General features: G+C 30.5%; 1 protein-coding gene across 2 annotated transcripts in view; it reads right to left on the bottom strand.

Moving 5' to 3' along the window:
* The window catches only part of LOC126865691 (muscarinic acetylcholine receptor M4), a 52,027-nt gene that overhangs the window by 30,903 nt on the left and 3,412 nt on the right, over window positions 1-17,712 (bottom strand). For both annotated transcript variants that reach the window (XM_050618501.1, XM_050618502.1), the window contains one exon: window positions 6,601-6,781. In XM_050618501.1, coding sequence (XP_050474458.1) covers window positions 6,601-6,698 — 98 coding nt within the window. In that variant the 5' untranslated portion in view covers window positions 6,699-6,781. The remainder of the gene's footprint in view (window positions 1-6,600; window positions 6,782-17,712) is intronic.

Below are 17,712 nucleotides of genomic sequence, written 5' to 3'. Positions count from 1 at the left end.
TAAGATAGTTTCCATATGATATTCCATATTCCTTTCGCCAGTGATTAACTAGTTTTATTATATCAGATTGATAAAAATGTTCTGTTCTAGAACTAAAAGATTCTTCGAATGTTGCTTTTATAATTCTTCAAATAATTATCTAGATATTGCACAAAGACAATATAATAAAATTTTGTACTTTATTCTCAGGAATCTTTCGCTATCGTTCATAAGGATTAATGTTTTCACTTGTTCTACAATAACAAATTATTTTATTCTTACTATCTCCACACATATTTTATATAATCGTTTATAATATGATTGCGCTCTAATAATAGTTCTAGGTCGTAAGAAGAGGTAATCAGTAAGCTCTGTAGACAAGGAGTAGGCATTATTATCTTTTGTAGATGAACCGGCGAATTTGGCATGTGATTTGCATGTTCTTTATCGAATCATTGAACCAAGGTCGACTTTTCGTCGCAAGTAAGGATACGTTTCAAAAGTAGATCCTGTCTGTTTCTCTGAAGAAACAAGGTGGCTAAGGTTTCTCTGTATCTCTTAAGTCACGAGCTACCTGTTTGTTCATTCTCTTTACTATTTCTATTTAAGTCAAGTGACAAACAATTCTGCTTACAATGCTACAACATTACTTTCATTTGAAACGCTAATTTTCCTGTTCTTTGTCTTGAATAACCGGTAATATTTCTTAAAATACTATCTAAATTGACGCCTGATTTTTAGTCATCTTATCTTTCTTTCTCAAATAATTTTAGTGATATTACAAATTAATTTTCAATAAGAGTAGCCGATAAGTCTCGTACCGTTAACCACAGCATGCCTCAAACGCTCGTAAAACATTCGTATATTGAGATTAAGTCATATACCTTTAAGGATCATGCAAACAGTTGATTTGTTGCTAATAACACAGTATTCAAAAGCAGTTGATGCTTGAAATACAAGCAGATCGAAATTATAGACTAAAAGAATCGAGAAATAGTCGTATACAAGCGTGAATTCGCATATTTGATATGGTCAATCAGATAAGTTAATAATGGCGTTCTTCGAACTAGGAACTTTGTTATTTTCTGATCTCCTTATTCTATAAAATGTTTTTCAGTGAATATAACAAAATTGTAAAGACATTTTTATCGTACCCGAATTAAGAATACAATAAGAAAACTTAAGAATGTAGTAGACGTATGAAAAGGACGAGTTATCATTTTATATTTTAGTGCATGTGATTATAGGAAATTCTATTTTTTTCTATACACTTTAATAAGAATGAAATTTAGCAGGTTGGATTACAAGATTAATTGGAATGGAATACGTGTTTCATTGATCTTGCCGCATATAATAGATAATTTCAAGAAATAATCCAGATAAAATCAGTTGCGAATGAGAAAGGATTTATTAAAACCGCTGATTGCTCAAATCTCATTTCCTACTGAAAATTAAATAGTACTTCAAACGCAAATCGTGAATTACTATAACGACTATAACATATAATTCTATAGATCTTTCTTTTTAATTCATACAACGCGAGAACAGTTTCTGTACTGCGATATTTTATATTTTAACTAAAACTTGTTTATAATCTATCGTGTGTAATACTCGATTCGTAATTGATAGTTCATATTTTTTTTTTATATATGTTCAGTATATGTTTTTTAAATCGATAGCTTTAGATAAATATTTCGCTGGTACGTGCGGGCATGTTCAAACAACGGATAATGATTTAAAAATTACATAACAGTTCCACGAAAATTCTCATACGGGCCCTTAATATTGTAACAATTAAATTAGTTATTTTTGCAGTTAATTAATTACAAATAAAGATAGGTTTATTAAGAAATTTGAGCCTCGCTCGAGTTTACGTTAAACGTATTGAATAGAAATAGATATCTTGAAGAGAAATTAAAAGGAGTGTCGCCAGAAGAAAGAAAAATTACGTATTATAAATCTAATTTTATTAAAGCTGTCGATATGGTGCAATATTGTAATATTACAATAGTTGGATCTTCGCTTTGTATTGGAAATATTAAGCGTGCGGTATTATGGTATTATGTAATAATAATCCGCATTTAGGGAATTCCCACGGAGACTACGCATTAATTGTTACTGTTGTGCTTGAATGATATCGCATGAAAATCTCATTCAATCTATTGTTCTATTGCAATCGATGAAAAATTTTGTACAGTACTACATAATTCCAAATCACTTGGAACGTTCCAGCAAAATATACATATTAACAACTTTTACGGTGTTTAAAGAAAAATATAGCATCCCTGAAAAATCAAAAATTAAATCTGCATTCCGTTAGGAAGTTTCCCCAATCTGAAACATTGTAATTCAACAGACATAGAATAAGAAAGGAAGAAGGAGAATTTCATTCGGTACGAAACACTTTTACTGCCCAACGTATTTTTCCCCTTGATTACGTGCAAAAAGTAAACGAAAACATTATAACCGTATTGTACACGTACAATAAGTTGTAGCAGCAATACAAGCGCTGCGATACAATTTCCCTGAAGTTCGTCGGATACAATTTCGCTTAGTCGCTTATATTAACTGAAATACAATCTTTCATTTGAAATATTCGCTGCAGAAAAGTTCCGATATGTTTAAGCTATCTCGGTCAAGGGAATAAAAGGCTGATTAAAAATAGTATTCATTCGTTCAAACGTGGTAACATATAGTAAATATATTATATGTAACCATATAAATTTGAAATTCCTTCGCTATGATTATATACGTTATATAGATTAATAAAAGAAGAAAATAGTTTTACACGTGTAACTTTGAAAGCTATACTATTTCTATTCCTTGCTTAGTATCGATTATTTATTAGAAAAGAGGAAAAAACGAGGAGAAAATATTCTGGCCAGGCATCCCCTTTAAAAGAAATTGTTCTCGATAGTAATTGCCTTTCACAGGTACACCGCTTGCATTATCGGAAAACGCAGAGGCCGTCCTTTGAAACGAACGTTCGTTGTAGGTATCTGTTTGCAATTCACCCGTATATGTGTCGTATCAGACCACAGCCAACTGACAAAGCGAATCTCTGGTGCAAAATTTTAAACTTGCTCACCCTGTATGTGTTAATATTTATACGAAAATTTTGATATTCAAGCTTGTTCTATAGTATCATTATAAATTTGTTAAAAATACAGAAGAAAGAAGAGTTATTATTTTATATTTTACTTCGCACAACCTGATGCCTATCGATAATAATAAGCTTAGCTTAATAATATTCGTAACATGAATGTAATTATTCAGTTTGGTGCATATTTAGTTTTTGAAACGACGCTTTCACAATAATTATATTTACATGCTTTATGATATTTATTCTTTTGGTCAATTTAATCGAGGAATATTGTTTCATGTCGTAAAAAAATGGTAGAGAGTAGGTTCAGTTTTAAATAAATTGCCTGTAACCTAATTATTCTATGGTAAGGTGATAGAGTTAGAGGTACACAATCATTACATAATGTTTTTAGTAGTAATAAATGAGATTGAAGCGAAATTTTACATTTATTAAGACAGGTAATTGAAAGTTGAAACAAAATCAATTACGGCGAAGAGATTTTTTAAAGTATCAATCGTATCTTTTATTTGCGAAAAATAATATAATGCCGTTATAACGCTATTACTGATATTTAATGTCAAGTATCGTAGTTTTAATTGTATATGGGCTATCTTTCAAAAACGTAGTCGAAATTACTCAACAATGTATGTTATAGTTAAAAATTGATACATTTGAATAACTCATACGCACATTCAATCTAAATTTTGTTTCTAAAATATCACTTTATCTTGGGCAATTATCTGCCAACAAATTTTTCTGTTCTCGCATAACTATGATTTTTACTAAAAATAATATGAGCAATTTTATGACTAATTGTTTTATTCGAACAATTATTTTATGATAGATTCAGATAACAGTTATTTCATAATCATTAAAATTTCCGCGAATTAAATTGTCAAATAGTCATTAACATTTACAAGAGCAAAGGCTATAAAATTAAATTAATTGACAATAAAAATGTATATTTCATTCGTTCTTATTTCGAAATGCATAATGCTATTAGGAGAGGTACGCATTTTCCGAGATATATTACTTTCATATCAAAAACGATGCATCTCCAGTTCTAGACGTCTTTTAACAGCTACAAGACACAAACGAATACCCATTTACCGCATACACAGCAGTACTCATTAAACACAACCAGAAGAACAATGGTGTCTCGAAAAGGAACAAGTCTCTCAAGAAATTTTTGTCTTCCTTTTGGTCCGCCGCGAAAGTTCATTTCCTCCAACCTTGGTGTTTCCTAAGCATACCCGCAGACAACCAATATCGGCTGCACGAGAGAAACCACATGATGCCATTACTCTTCAATAATGAGCATTTGTGGAAACAACGACCGATAGATTACGACCAACGCGGCCACTTGAAATTCGAAAAACCATCCGTTCGAACCAGGCGAACGTAGAATGCAAAATCGTGTGAATATAAAACTGTTACATGCAATTGTATTCCGTCATCATTCTGTCAATCATTCTGTCTGTAACACAACGGCGGAAAAACGTATTTCACAGTAAAAGTAAAAGTCTGGTTAATAATTAAAGTTGTGTATTAGCTTAGAGAGGTCACGATATTCTGCATTTTAATATTTTCTTGGAGAATTAAGAGTTTAAAGTTTGTAATTAATTTTAAATGAGATCTTTGAATTTTTATGTCTCAATCTCGTGTCCTTTGTTTCGATAATCAGAAAGAGTGTGGGTGTTGTGAGAAGAAGAAAAAATGATTAAAGAAGTTGAAGATTTTAAACGATTGATATATTAAAAATACAAACAACATTGAATTATTAGATCAACTTGCAAACCATACGGACTTATCTTGAATTTTTTTATTTTTATCATATTTCTAGAAAAGTTACAAGTTATTATTTGAAGAAGGAAGTAATTCGTGATATATTTATTATTATCAAACTGAATTTAATAAAACTGATACATATATGCACTGATAAATAGAGCATCCAGATATTTTTTAATCGACAAAGTGTTTGGTGAAGTATTATAATCGTATGGCTTAATGTTAAGGAAAATGTAGGTCAACATTTCTTTCCTACCCATTACAGAGCGGATTTATAAATGCCCCGTACCTCTTGCTAAATTGCTTCGTAACTTCATATCCTTAAGCGAAACAGTTCGAAAATTTCGCGTGTACCAAGCACAGCCTGAATACTTACTAGTGAGCGAAGTAATTCACCGAAGGTGATTATTCCATAAATACACATCGGTAGTACTTGATACAAGAAGTTTCACTTTGCAGCTGATTATAATATTAGTAAATGTTCTCTTCATGCCTAGAATATTATTGTTGTTATCGCGAGAAACGAAAATGTAGATAGCTATTTTATGTTAAGGAAATCTCTTTGATTTATAATACTGTCAAAGGATTTAAGACTTAGGATATTGTCAAAATTTTGAAAACCATACATACTTGTCTTGAAATTTTTATCATATTTCTAGAAAACTTACGAATCATTGTGTATATTAGCTTACAGATTGAAGCGAAATTTTAAATGAGCAGAGAGGGTTTTCTCAGTTTTTTCTAGGTTTCAAGATGAAAATTTGTTACAATTTATTTGTGATGATCGACATTGTTTGAGTATTATGAATTATGAATGTGATTGTCACCTGAGCGTGTTGATTTTCACGATAGTCCATGTTTTAATACTTACCAATGGAAATAAAAAAAGACCGTAATATTTGCACAAATCAAAAACAAAATACACTTGAGTTTGTTCATAATTTATTTTTTACCTTTTTCTGAAATTTTTGCAGGTGAACGGTATTTAAATCTTCACTAGAAAGTTAAAAATGTTTTTCAACTTTTCATAGTTAATCCCTTCCATAACATATTGTAAATAACATCTTTTCACTTTGTGTATGTACAGAATTCTGTAAGTAGTTACAATGTAACGTTTGAAAAGAAATCTGAGGTTTAAAAGAGCAGCTTTTTAGAATTCCATCTGATTTTTGTTAGTTTCATCTTCGAAATAACAAAAACTATTAAATGTTTTCAATATTAATATTAAGTAAATGTATTTAAATGTTAGTCATTCTACGTATAATTGTATTTTCAAACAAACATTGATGCATGGAATATCTTTTCCACGTCCTATGTTTTTAATCTTATACGTATTGTCATTTCTTTATTAACTGAAAAACTTTCGTGCACATTGACAAGTTAAGTATCTAAGTTCAGTGTTTGATGTATCGGTTTCCTAAAGTTTGCTCCTATCTCTTTTCTATTTTGTCTGATATCTTAGGAGGAAAGATTTTGAAGCCACGATGAGGTCGACTTTCCAATTGATCGCGATTAATTCGAAATTCTATTCAACTATTAATGGATTAATTCTCTCTCATTGATTTCGCTCTCAAGTAATACATGACCATAAATGTCTTAATAGACTTGGATTACGTTAAAAATTATAAGGTTAGATTTATATATTTTCATGGAAATATTACAGAATCTTACTAACAACTTTACGTATTTCTAATACATCACCAGTTAAGAATTATATGTATATGCTGTAAAGGTATAAATATACTCACCATTGTGTCATATAACGCGTGCTGATAATGAAGACTGGAGAAGTAGTGCGATTAGCCTCAGTGCCATTTAGGCTGCTGTCTGTTCCATTTATCTCCATTTCACTAGGCAAAAATTACGGTGGCAGTAACTTCTAGAACCACTGACACCTTCACCTTAATACCCAATCATCTCCTCAGCATTCTGAAAAGAACATAATTCGTTCTTGTAGTAATCTATTACATCTTCAAATTTAAATAATTTCACCCGAGTATGGGACTTAGATTTTCAGTTTAATAATAATGATTTGCGAGAGAGTAAAGATTTTCGATCCTTTGATATTAAAATACAGATAAAGAATATCTGTAACTGCAAATATGAATAGAAGGTACATACAATTTGCAAAGGATAGCAAATAAAGATAAAGCATTATTTCAAAGTTTAAATGGTTTGATTTATTCTTTATCTATACTACTGAAAACACGTGTTTCTTACATATTTACATATTTACATATTACAAATCGTATCTTAATATCACATAGTAAAATATAATGTGCTTGATGACAAAATGATGGAACGATTATGAATAGTACTGTAATAGGTCATGCTAATTGGAATCTTGTCAAATACTACAGAGAAATACCTCTTTCACCGACGGCTTGTCTCCAAGAGCTAGTATATAAACCAGATAAGGACACCCAATTGAAGCGAATTCATTTACGAATGTTGTTGAGATCCCTTTGTTATTGATCTTCGTTTAAATTGATATTCATTTATGTCGAAAGAGATGTTTGAGAATTGAAGGTTGTTCGACTTAACAATTTACCAAAGGCATAAAATTTGGATCCCATATTGCAAAAAGAAAGAGTAAATTAAGGTAACAATTTTTAGACAGATTCCAACGTTTGTACGTAAACTGTGAATTACTTTAATTCCTCCATATGAAAAAATGTTACAGTGATAGAAAATATTAGAATATACTTCAGAAAATATTGTACAAAACACAGATACGTAAGTTACGTTAATAAACAAAGAATTAGTATACTAGAATATATTAAGAAAAAAGAGTTTTTACAAACAGCCCTACATCATGCAATTGTTTTCTTTTCGCAATAGAATAAACCGAATTTCATGCAACACGCAACGATTGTGTATTTGATTCACTTGACCTTCGTAATTTGCTGCCATTCATTAAAAAAAAAACGTATTGCACAGCATAACATTCTGAATTATACTTGAACACGAAATTATAATACATAGAAAAATAACATAAATTACTTCGGCCACTTTTATTCAGTGCGATTTTGTAAGTACTCCTTCGAATAGATCGCATTTTAACAAAATTTTTGCTTTCCTGTTTTCGCTCTAACTTGACTATATACACATAAATTAGCTCTGGTATGTACATTGGATTATTATAGTAATACTGCCTATTTTCAGATTACAATATTGGTTGCTTGTGATGAAAACAAATAAAAGTAAATGTACAAGAAGATATATGCGATGACACTATTAAATGTATTAAAACTTGCTTTTCTCATAAAACATTTGATTTTTACAGATTTTTCATATAAAAATTCTCAATTGACAATCCAATTTAATTTTATTACACTTTACTTTCGCTCTTAATATTCATGTCTCTTTTTTTTTTTTTTTTTTTTGATGTATAAAGATCGCAGATATATCGCAGCGCGTTTGTCTGTATCAGATCGGGTAATTCTATTGTGACTAGAATTCTATCATATCGCGTTATTTCCTTAAAGGTTTTTTTCGGTAACATTCGACTTTTAAAGGAGCATATATTTTCTTATCCCTCGTTCCCTCATCTTTCAACCCTCAATATTCCATGCTTCATTTTGCACTAGTCAAACAGCAGAAATATCGTAGACCAGAATCTAACCGCACGTCTTATCTGTGCACACGTCACGTTCGTCCGGATGCGAGTGAACGATACAAATATTTTTTCTTCTCATCCTTGCAGATCGTAGCTGCGGTGTTTGGGCGCAGGGTCAAACGAGTTTTCGTGGTACATGTCGTGCCTCTGTGTGCAGCCGATGTGAAACGGACGAGAGATAATGAAAATGGAACGGGGAGAAGACCTCGGCTACGGAAAGTGAGAAGAGCCTGACAAGTCGGAAATTTCGGGGAATATGTAGCTTAATGATATAAAGTCATAAACCGCGAACCAGTGGTCGAGCAAGTCAAATTAAAATCAGTCAGGAACAACTCTTCTTCCTCCCTGAGGATATTAAGCTAAAGAAATCTATAGGAGATTGTTGCATATTTTATTTAAAATATTTACATTTATAATATATACAACTATTAAAATGGCTCACAGTATTATTTCGAATATTTTTGGTTTCTTGCGATTCTATACCATATTCCTTTGTGTTCACTGCTTTTTTAATTTTCAGAAAAAATACTGTATAAAACCTGTTATGAATTACAAAATATTAATAATAATTTTTTTGGAATGAAGATTTAATTTAGCCATATTTTGGCATATTCAATTACAATTTTAATTTGTATATGACACTGTTTTTATAATCACACTTTTAGGACAACTACTATGGAGTTCATTTTACAGATCTTTATCGTTAACATGACATTTCCCGAAGCAACGTCGAATTGTTCATTCACGAAGTATACTCATTTTCTCCAAAAGCAGTGGTAATACTGCGAGAAGCTTCTACTGCACTGCGGCCTAGTTTAGACTCACACAAGAAGTGCATTCAAAATCGAATTCTATTTTCCGTTCTCTGTATTAGTACTACCTGCTATTTTGAAATAATTAACCATTCATCCATTTTATTACATTCAGTTGATTTCACGCTTCATATTCGTATAAAATGAATGTTATTTAATTGCCTTTAATTATTATCCGGAAAATATTGACTTATACTATGTATGTAATAACTTAATAACGAATAGAAATCATTTTTTTTTAAATATTCACATCGATATTAAGTAGAATAAAAGTGAAAGTAACAAAAATTAAAAATGATTATCTCGTGTTTACAAGTATTTTTTGCAGCTTATATCTTCAATTTTATAGAAAATTAATAGTACATGTATAACCAATATTGTTGACGCGTTAAATTTTCCCACAGAATATTGATCAACGGATTAAAATGTTATTCAGAATATCTGGGAAGTTACGCACGAAGTCTATCCCATGGACAAGCAGAGCATACAGCATGCGAACGTCGAATCCTATACGTACGTGACGAATCATTCTGAACAATTGAACCAACGAATCAGGCAACGATCGCGTTCCGATAGCATTGTGGATAATTCGTTTCGAATTTATTGCTTTTTCAAATGATACGAACAGCTAAGCAGAGCTTTGGACCAGCTTGAAAATCCACGAACAATTCCTCCGGTTTTTTCCTCCTGATTGTTCCTGCCCGTTTTTGTCTTTCCGTCTACGAATTTCAAACAATTTGCAACCGGTAGTTCTTGTCTCCACACAGTTACGATTCACTCTTCTTTATTTTTTTTTTTTGTTTTTCACTTTTTGTTTTTTGAATACTGACGCTACTACATGCGCGTTGCTTGATGACGACACATCGATTACCAATTAACAGTACTCCAATGTAACTCCGAAGATATAGATTCACAATGAAAAATGGATTTTCGATTAAAAGTAGTTTAGTCGTTTGCTCCAATCTTCGACGACATGAATTATGCATACGCATAAATTAAACGAAATATACCTTCCAGTTAAATGGCAATAAGATATATTGCATAAATTAATATCTTTCTGAGCTATTTTACTCTCGGATCAATTTGCTTGTTCTTTTCTCCTCAAATTGTTTGGTCGACGTGATAAAGTGAAAATCAATTAGATAATAGCATGGTTTTCCTGAAAATTTAACTTTTGTTTGATGGTTTTCTAATGAATTGACTCCGATTATTAAAACGATTAAAATATAATAAGGCATTAATGATTGCTCAGTATTGAAAATGAAATGGAACATTGACGAATCAAATTTTTATCAATATTGGTCAAAACATAAACAAAAATTGTTTCCGATACGAAATATTGTAAGTAGGGTATAGTTACCAGATTAAGTATTTAAAATGAATTTCTTTTTGCAAAGCTTCGTATGAAGAAGCTTTATTTTATATTTTCCATTTATTTTCTTATGTAGAGTCATCCCCTTTTGAGTTGCATCACCAATTACAGTTACAGAGTATCTTGTATACGTATATCCTTTTAGTAATAACACTTCACAAAATTTTATATTCCCTGCATTTACAAATATGTAATCAGCCACTCTATCAATTATGAGGCAGTAAATTAATAGCTTAAAATTCATATTTATTTCATTTACGAATATCGAATTGTCTCTTCAACTTGAAGGACAATAAAAGAATAAAATAATTCAATTAATTTGATAATATCGACTAATTTTGGATCTTTAGGCTTTGATATCTCGCTTAATCATCGCGAATTTAAAATTTCCGCTATAATACCAGAAGCAACTTAATTACTGGAGATCTTCTATTAACCGACAATATATAAGACGCGTTAGAAAATATTTTCTTATCGTCTCTCTAGAGTAAAATTTTCAGACACTGTTTAAATAGAAGATAATTTGGCTTTGCACAAGTAGTGAAAAGTGTTCACTATTTAGTTGGAGCAAAGGAAGTTGCCGCTTCCAGTCAGCTGATTGAATATCCCTCGACAGCGGAGATGAAAGTCGCTGCAGCTTGGAATTAGATCGATATATAACTATACAAATATATTTTCCCAAGAGCAGAAAAAACTGCCGATAAACCTAGTTTGACGCTTCTTCCCTTCCTGTCGACTTTAATGAGATTCCCAGCGATTAATCTGAATCGATCGTTTCGTTTTTCTTCCTTCTTTCTTTCGTCGGTACATCTGATCAAAAATCGGACAAATATTGCTTGACATGCACGATTAACGTCTTAGGTCTCGATCAATCACATACGCGTGTACTAGTAATTATTTTGCTTCACTATCATTCACGCGTGAAATGATCGAAAATAACCGAAAATTGTGCTCAGTCTGAACAAATTTTACAGTGATTGATTACTTTTGAAAGTATTACATCAAAGATTGTTGTCATATTCATGGGTGACTATCATCAACTTTGCTTTGTAATAATCTTCAGTTTCAAGTAATTTCAGGAATTGAAAGTTAAAAGTCGAGATAAATATTCGGCTGTAACATGATATGAAATGTTCGTTTGAATACTCTTTAAGTTCCTTTTCTGCAGTATAGATTGCATAAAATTGAACGTTGATCTATATTCTTTTGTTTCGTGTAACTTTCGTTTGAAATAGCGTTGAGAATTTTGTAGAATTTTCTTTGAAAAGTTACAATAAATGTGCCTGAAACTCGTGCCATTTCTTCTTGTAAATTTAACGCTAAAACTATCAGAACGTCAAAATGACGAATTTCAGATCTTTTATTTTTGCGGTATCTAAAAACAAGCGATTTTGACGGAAGGTAATTTTGGCGGAATTAGCTTCTATCGAGAAAAAACAAGAGTTGACTTCCAAGCAGAATTATATGTCTATCTATTTTCATCCTTCCACTTTAATTATAATCATCTATGTGTAGCACACTTATTCTAGTATATTACAGATCGTTAGTTCTAACGTTAAACTTAGCCATCCTGCGGCCAACACCGCACGTAATATTAATATAGTTTTTGAAGAGGTTACTGCTAATGAACATGCTATTCATCGTTAGGTATCTAAATTTGTAATAGCGGGTAAAATCCTCAAAACTGTATAAAATTCGGAAAAAGATATTTTCCGGGAATAGTATTAGAGACATTGCATCTCAATGACAAAAATATTCCAGCGAAATGGTAGTTCCATTAATAAACATAGAAATATTTATAAAACAAAGTACATTTTATAATTGAAAATCATGCAAACATCTCTTATACATATAAAGGTATTTTAATATTATAATTATTTATTGGAATATATTAAATTCAATTTATATTGGGATAATTTAGCAGGAATAGGGTTATTCATATGACTATAGATACACAGGGTATGAAAAGTTATTGTAAAGGACATAAAAGTATTTTATAGAAGTGGCAAGTACCTATACGAACGAAATGCTCCTTTGAATGACACGACGCTCAACATATTGCTATCGATCTCCACTGCGTATCAAATAAGCGAGATTGTCATAAACGCTTCTCATTCTTCTCTTAAGCGGCTTTAAACATCACTTAGGGATTTAGGTGGTCCATTATTGTACATTTGTGCCATAGGGTCTATTACATCTTCTGTTATGGTCATACATGTTTCTGTATCTTTCTATGCTCTATCTTGAAAATGAAATTCATTTTTTTTCTGGTTCGTTATACACGAAAATAGGACATTGTAATACGTATAATTTGTAGCAGAAGAATTAATCTTAAAATAAATATTCATGTCTAGTATCGTAATATTCGATATATGTCTAGCACACGCGTGTTATAAATTTTGTCTCTTAAAAAGAGATAAAAATAAAAGATGTTCAAGAAATATAATATTCCAAATACGATGATATTTTATTTGGTAGGATTTGTCCAATAGTTCTGATATTTATAAACCTATTGCTTTTATCGAACATGAATAACGATATAATATTGTTATAGTCTACAATAACATATTCTGCAAAAAATCGTGATATAACCATTTTTCTTAACATTTTCATGTCTTCCATTAATAATAAGTTACATGCTTATATTCATATTAGACGTAATTATTTTTAATCAAACATGTGATTACTAACTAAACGAAAGTAAAACTATGCATATTATTAAAAGTGTCTTAGCTATACAAATAATATTACATTGATATTTGTTACATCGCGATTTAGAAATGCATATTCTCGTCACTATAGCAGTCAGACGACTTTTACAACGTCGATATATGTTTTAACATATATTGTATGTAACAATGAAAACGGATAATCGCGATAACGGTGTACAACCCAATAATATCTCGAGAACGAACCACGTTTATACCTAACGTTCCTATTCTTCGCGTCTCGAATAGCGTGAATAAATACAAATTTCTACACAACGATTGCAATAGCTGCGCTGTGCGATTGCGTACATTCGATTTATTTCTCCTGGAGGAATCGATTTGAATCCTTTATTTAAATATAATGAAATTCGTTCGATTATTATAGACAGATAAGTATAATGAGAATAGATCGCACGCATCCAATAGACCTGCTAATACTATTTTTGAGAGCCATTTGCATTATTATCACGATAAATAAACTAGTTGCGAATTAAACCCAAACATCGATGCAGAGATGATTTCCTAATCTTTGAGTCTGTTGATATTATCTAATGATAAAGCACGACCTTGTATGAATAAATTGATCGTAATAAATTACAGTCAGGGATAGAATTAATAATATTAGGATCTGTAAAAAAATTTACCGTACTTTATGCTATAAAATCTCTTATATAAATTCGAACATGTCCTAGACAAATTCATCATTTATTTCTACGCAGGAACAACGCTATAAATTTAAGATGAACTGCATTATTCGATACTTAATCTTCTTTTAGTATTAAAACGTTACATTCGCGGCATAAAATATATTTCCGAATAAATGAATGATAAATGTATACATATAAAGAATTTATTAATTTTAGTAATTTTCATACGATTTATATATTACTTCATCTGAAAGATTACATTTGGATTATTACTTGCGCATAAAAGAATCTCAACATTTTATAGATTTATTTTATAATGTTCCTTTTAATACCATAAACAACATTTAACCCAAGAATACCTAAATCGTTGACTTAGCATTACAATTAGAAAACATTTTTACAGAATGCTTCTTATTTCAGTATTCTACGCAAACGACCATCACAGTCCAGTGGAATTTCTGATCTTTTCATGACTTTACTTACATTCGTGACATCAGTGACACGTGGCACGTGACACGAACTATTCTCACTCTTCGTTTAGCTAAAAGACGAAACGAAATCTTCGCGCTATTATCTTCCATTTTAATCGTAGCCGATTATTACGTCCTCTGTCTAGAAATCGGTCCAATAGGGAGTTCGTATAAATGCAATTAAACTCGTCACGGTTAAGAAACAGCAATTTTGTAGAATTACGCTTTAATAATGACACAGAGTGTAATTGCTATCCCCGAGTAGTTTCAACGTGCACGTTTCTGTGACCGATGATATAGCATTCAGTTTATTCCTTTATGGAACGCTGAATATCTATCTCGTTTGTGTAATAGGACTACAGCTATATCACTATTGAAAGTAATACTGTTACTGGTAGTTGTTGCTACTAGGTGTTCGTAATATTACATCGTCACGTGGTATTCGCATACAAGATGGTAAATTAATCCATGTTGAGGTGAAAATTGGACTGCGCATGTTTATGCATTTATGAAAACATAATAAATTATATTTTTCATATTTTATTTGCATGATAAATTTCAAATCAACTGCATACATAATACCAATTTGTTTCTTTTTATATGATTTTAATATCAAGTATATGTATGTTTTTGATATTACCTTGAACGCTTCAAAAATATTGATTGTCATAAAACTATGTCATAACACTTGTTACAAAACTTCGTAGATTTAGTAGCAGTCTCTAAAAACTTTGTATCGTTAGATTTAGATAGGGTATAGGATAGATTGCTTTCTAGCCGTCAAGCATCAAAATTAGAAAATCATTATCATTTCTTCATACAGAATGCACACGATATGCAAAAATTTATATAATATTTCAGTCATATTTTCTCCATTTCTGGCTCACAAAAATATGAACTGCCATAGATATTCGCAGTTAATTATAATTGTATGTATGTTTATGTTTAGCATTTTTGCTAGCTATGACGTACCTAGTACGACACCTTTCAGTTTATAAAAGTTGTCATTGACGTCACATCGTTTCCTTCTGTACGCTAAAATTACGAACCCCCGTTTGAAATTAATAGTTTTCAATAAACTATCCCATTGTGATTGAGATTTATTAAAATTTATTGATCACTTAAGCTAGAAAAAATCAAATTTACGCAAGGATAATGTCAGCGGATGAATGTTGAGAATTGTTAAATATAAGAATACTTTCGTGAAAAACCAGTCCTTGTAGGTTAAATAAATTCAACATTTGATTTATCGATTCAATGCTTGACCGTGCACTTCAATATTCAATCGGAATAAAATTCAGAGAAAGAAAACGTGACTTATCGTGTTTACTATATTCCGTTTATTTGATGTTCGTAATCTATTTCGAGTTGCAAAACTCTGCTTGTTAGGTCAGAATAATTTACATAAACTAATATCAATTAAATAAATAAATTTAAATACGAGTTGAATATATAAATAATTCAGAGACAATAATATTTGTCATATAGCTATTTTTATCTCAAAAATGTTAATAAAAATAGCAAACAAAGAAAAGTGGATACTTGGAAAGACATAGGTGACCATCTTTAGTTATGGACAACTGTGAAACACGTGTGTGTAGTGAAAGTACGAAAATTATTATAAAGGGATGCTTTGGTGGAGAAAGTGTTGGTTTGCTGTCGTTGATTAAGGTAAATTGTGAGTTGTGAGTTGTCATTTAGAAGTTGATTAGTTGTACCGATTTAGTTGCTTTAGTTGTAATACATTAACATATTTAGAAATAGTTCCAGTTAGATAGTCATAGTTTTCTGTTCCATCATTGTAAGTAGATATATAAAATAAAAATCACTATATTATTTTTAGACGATATTATATAATACTGTCTTAAAGTTGATATTAAATTTTTTAATTAATTAATATATATTTCATAACTAATATCCTAATTAATTTCTGGAATTATAAAACTTTTACGTGTTCCCTTAATCGTTGCGTGCGAGGGTAAGTAATTATTTCAAACTGACCATACTCATAAAGTCTCAGCAAAACATGTAGAAACATTACGTCGAAAATATTCTAAGAGTGAAATTCGCTCTTATTTCTTATTACTCAAGATGTTCGTGACGGGTTTTCCGTATTAAGTTAAACACAAATTCAAGAAGGGTGGCGTGTGCTCGTAGCGTGCACTTTATCAGCTCTTTCGTAAAATGTGATTCGTCGTTCTTCGTGATATATTACAGCGGCTGTAACTATTTATCCAGAATTTTTTTTAACGATTTCCGTGTGCGTTAAGTAGATTTCACTGAATCTGTCGATAAAATTCAGATTATAACACTCCAGTTTATCGAAAGATATTTTATTACAGAATTTGATATAAACGTTTCGAGTAAAAGTATATACGAGAACAGACTTTCTAATTCATTCATTAATTCACGTTTTTCCATACAATAATCTAATTTGAATTTTTTCCTTTCAATAGTTGTACTAATTAACTAGTTTTGAACATGGAAATCGTTTAAGAGGAATTTTTGTTTGCTGAATTAACATGCTCTGTTTAAACAACTTTTGTTTACATATCGGAAGATGATCTATATTCAACATATAAATATGAATTTGCATTTTAATTACCAAAAATAAAATTTAATATAATTTTTCCAATTTCATTTGTTACTTAAGTTTTTTTATTACTGTTAAGTTAATTTATTACCGAGTAAGAAAGCGAAGTTGAAATATGTAGAGTCGACAATTTAAACAACATAGTAGTACATTAATGTCTTTTTTCACATCAGCACTGTTTAGTTGCTGATAATTTTATGAAAATATCGTATCACTAGCATGTAATTAAATCGCTATCGCAATTGCTATCGATTATTTACTCAGTAATTCATCAAATGTATTAGTTACTACAAAGCATCACTGTGACTAATCTACTCTCGACATACTCTTCTCTTTCATTTATTTTTTAAACTAGTGTAATCACTCTACGTTACATGAGAACCACAAATTTTTAAAGAAGCTATTATTATATATATATTATATATACTATATTTTATTATATTATATATATATATTACAATCAATTAATCTGGATTACAAATTAATTATGCAAAGATATTAGAACACATATGTGTATGAAAATTTTCTGCAGAAACAACGAATGAATATTTTTAATAATACAGATGAATATTTTGAACATAATAGGAAATTTGCATTAACGTCCTTGAAACCTAATTTTATCGTATATTGTAATAATAC

This window comes from Bombus huntii, chromosome 5 (genome assembly GCF_024542735.1).
Source record: "Bombus huntii isolate Logan2020A chromosome 5, iyBomHunt1.1, whole genome shotgun sequence".
NCBI classification, from domain to species: Eukaryota; Metazoa; Arthropoda; class Insecta; order Hymenoptera; family Apidae; genus Bombus; species Bombus huntii.
This window is presented reverse-complemented; position numbering and strand designations above follow the sequence as displayed.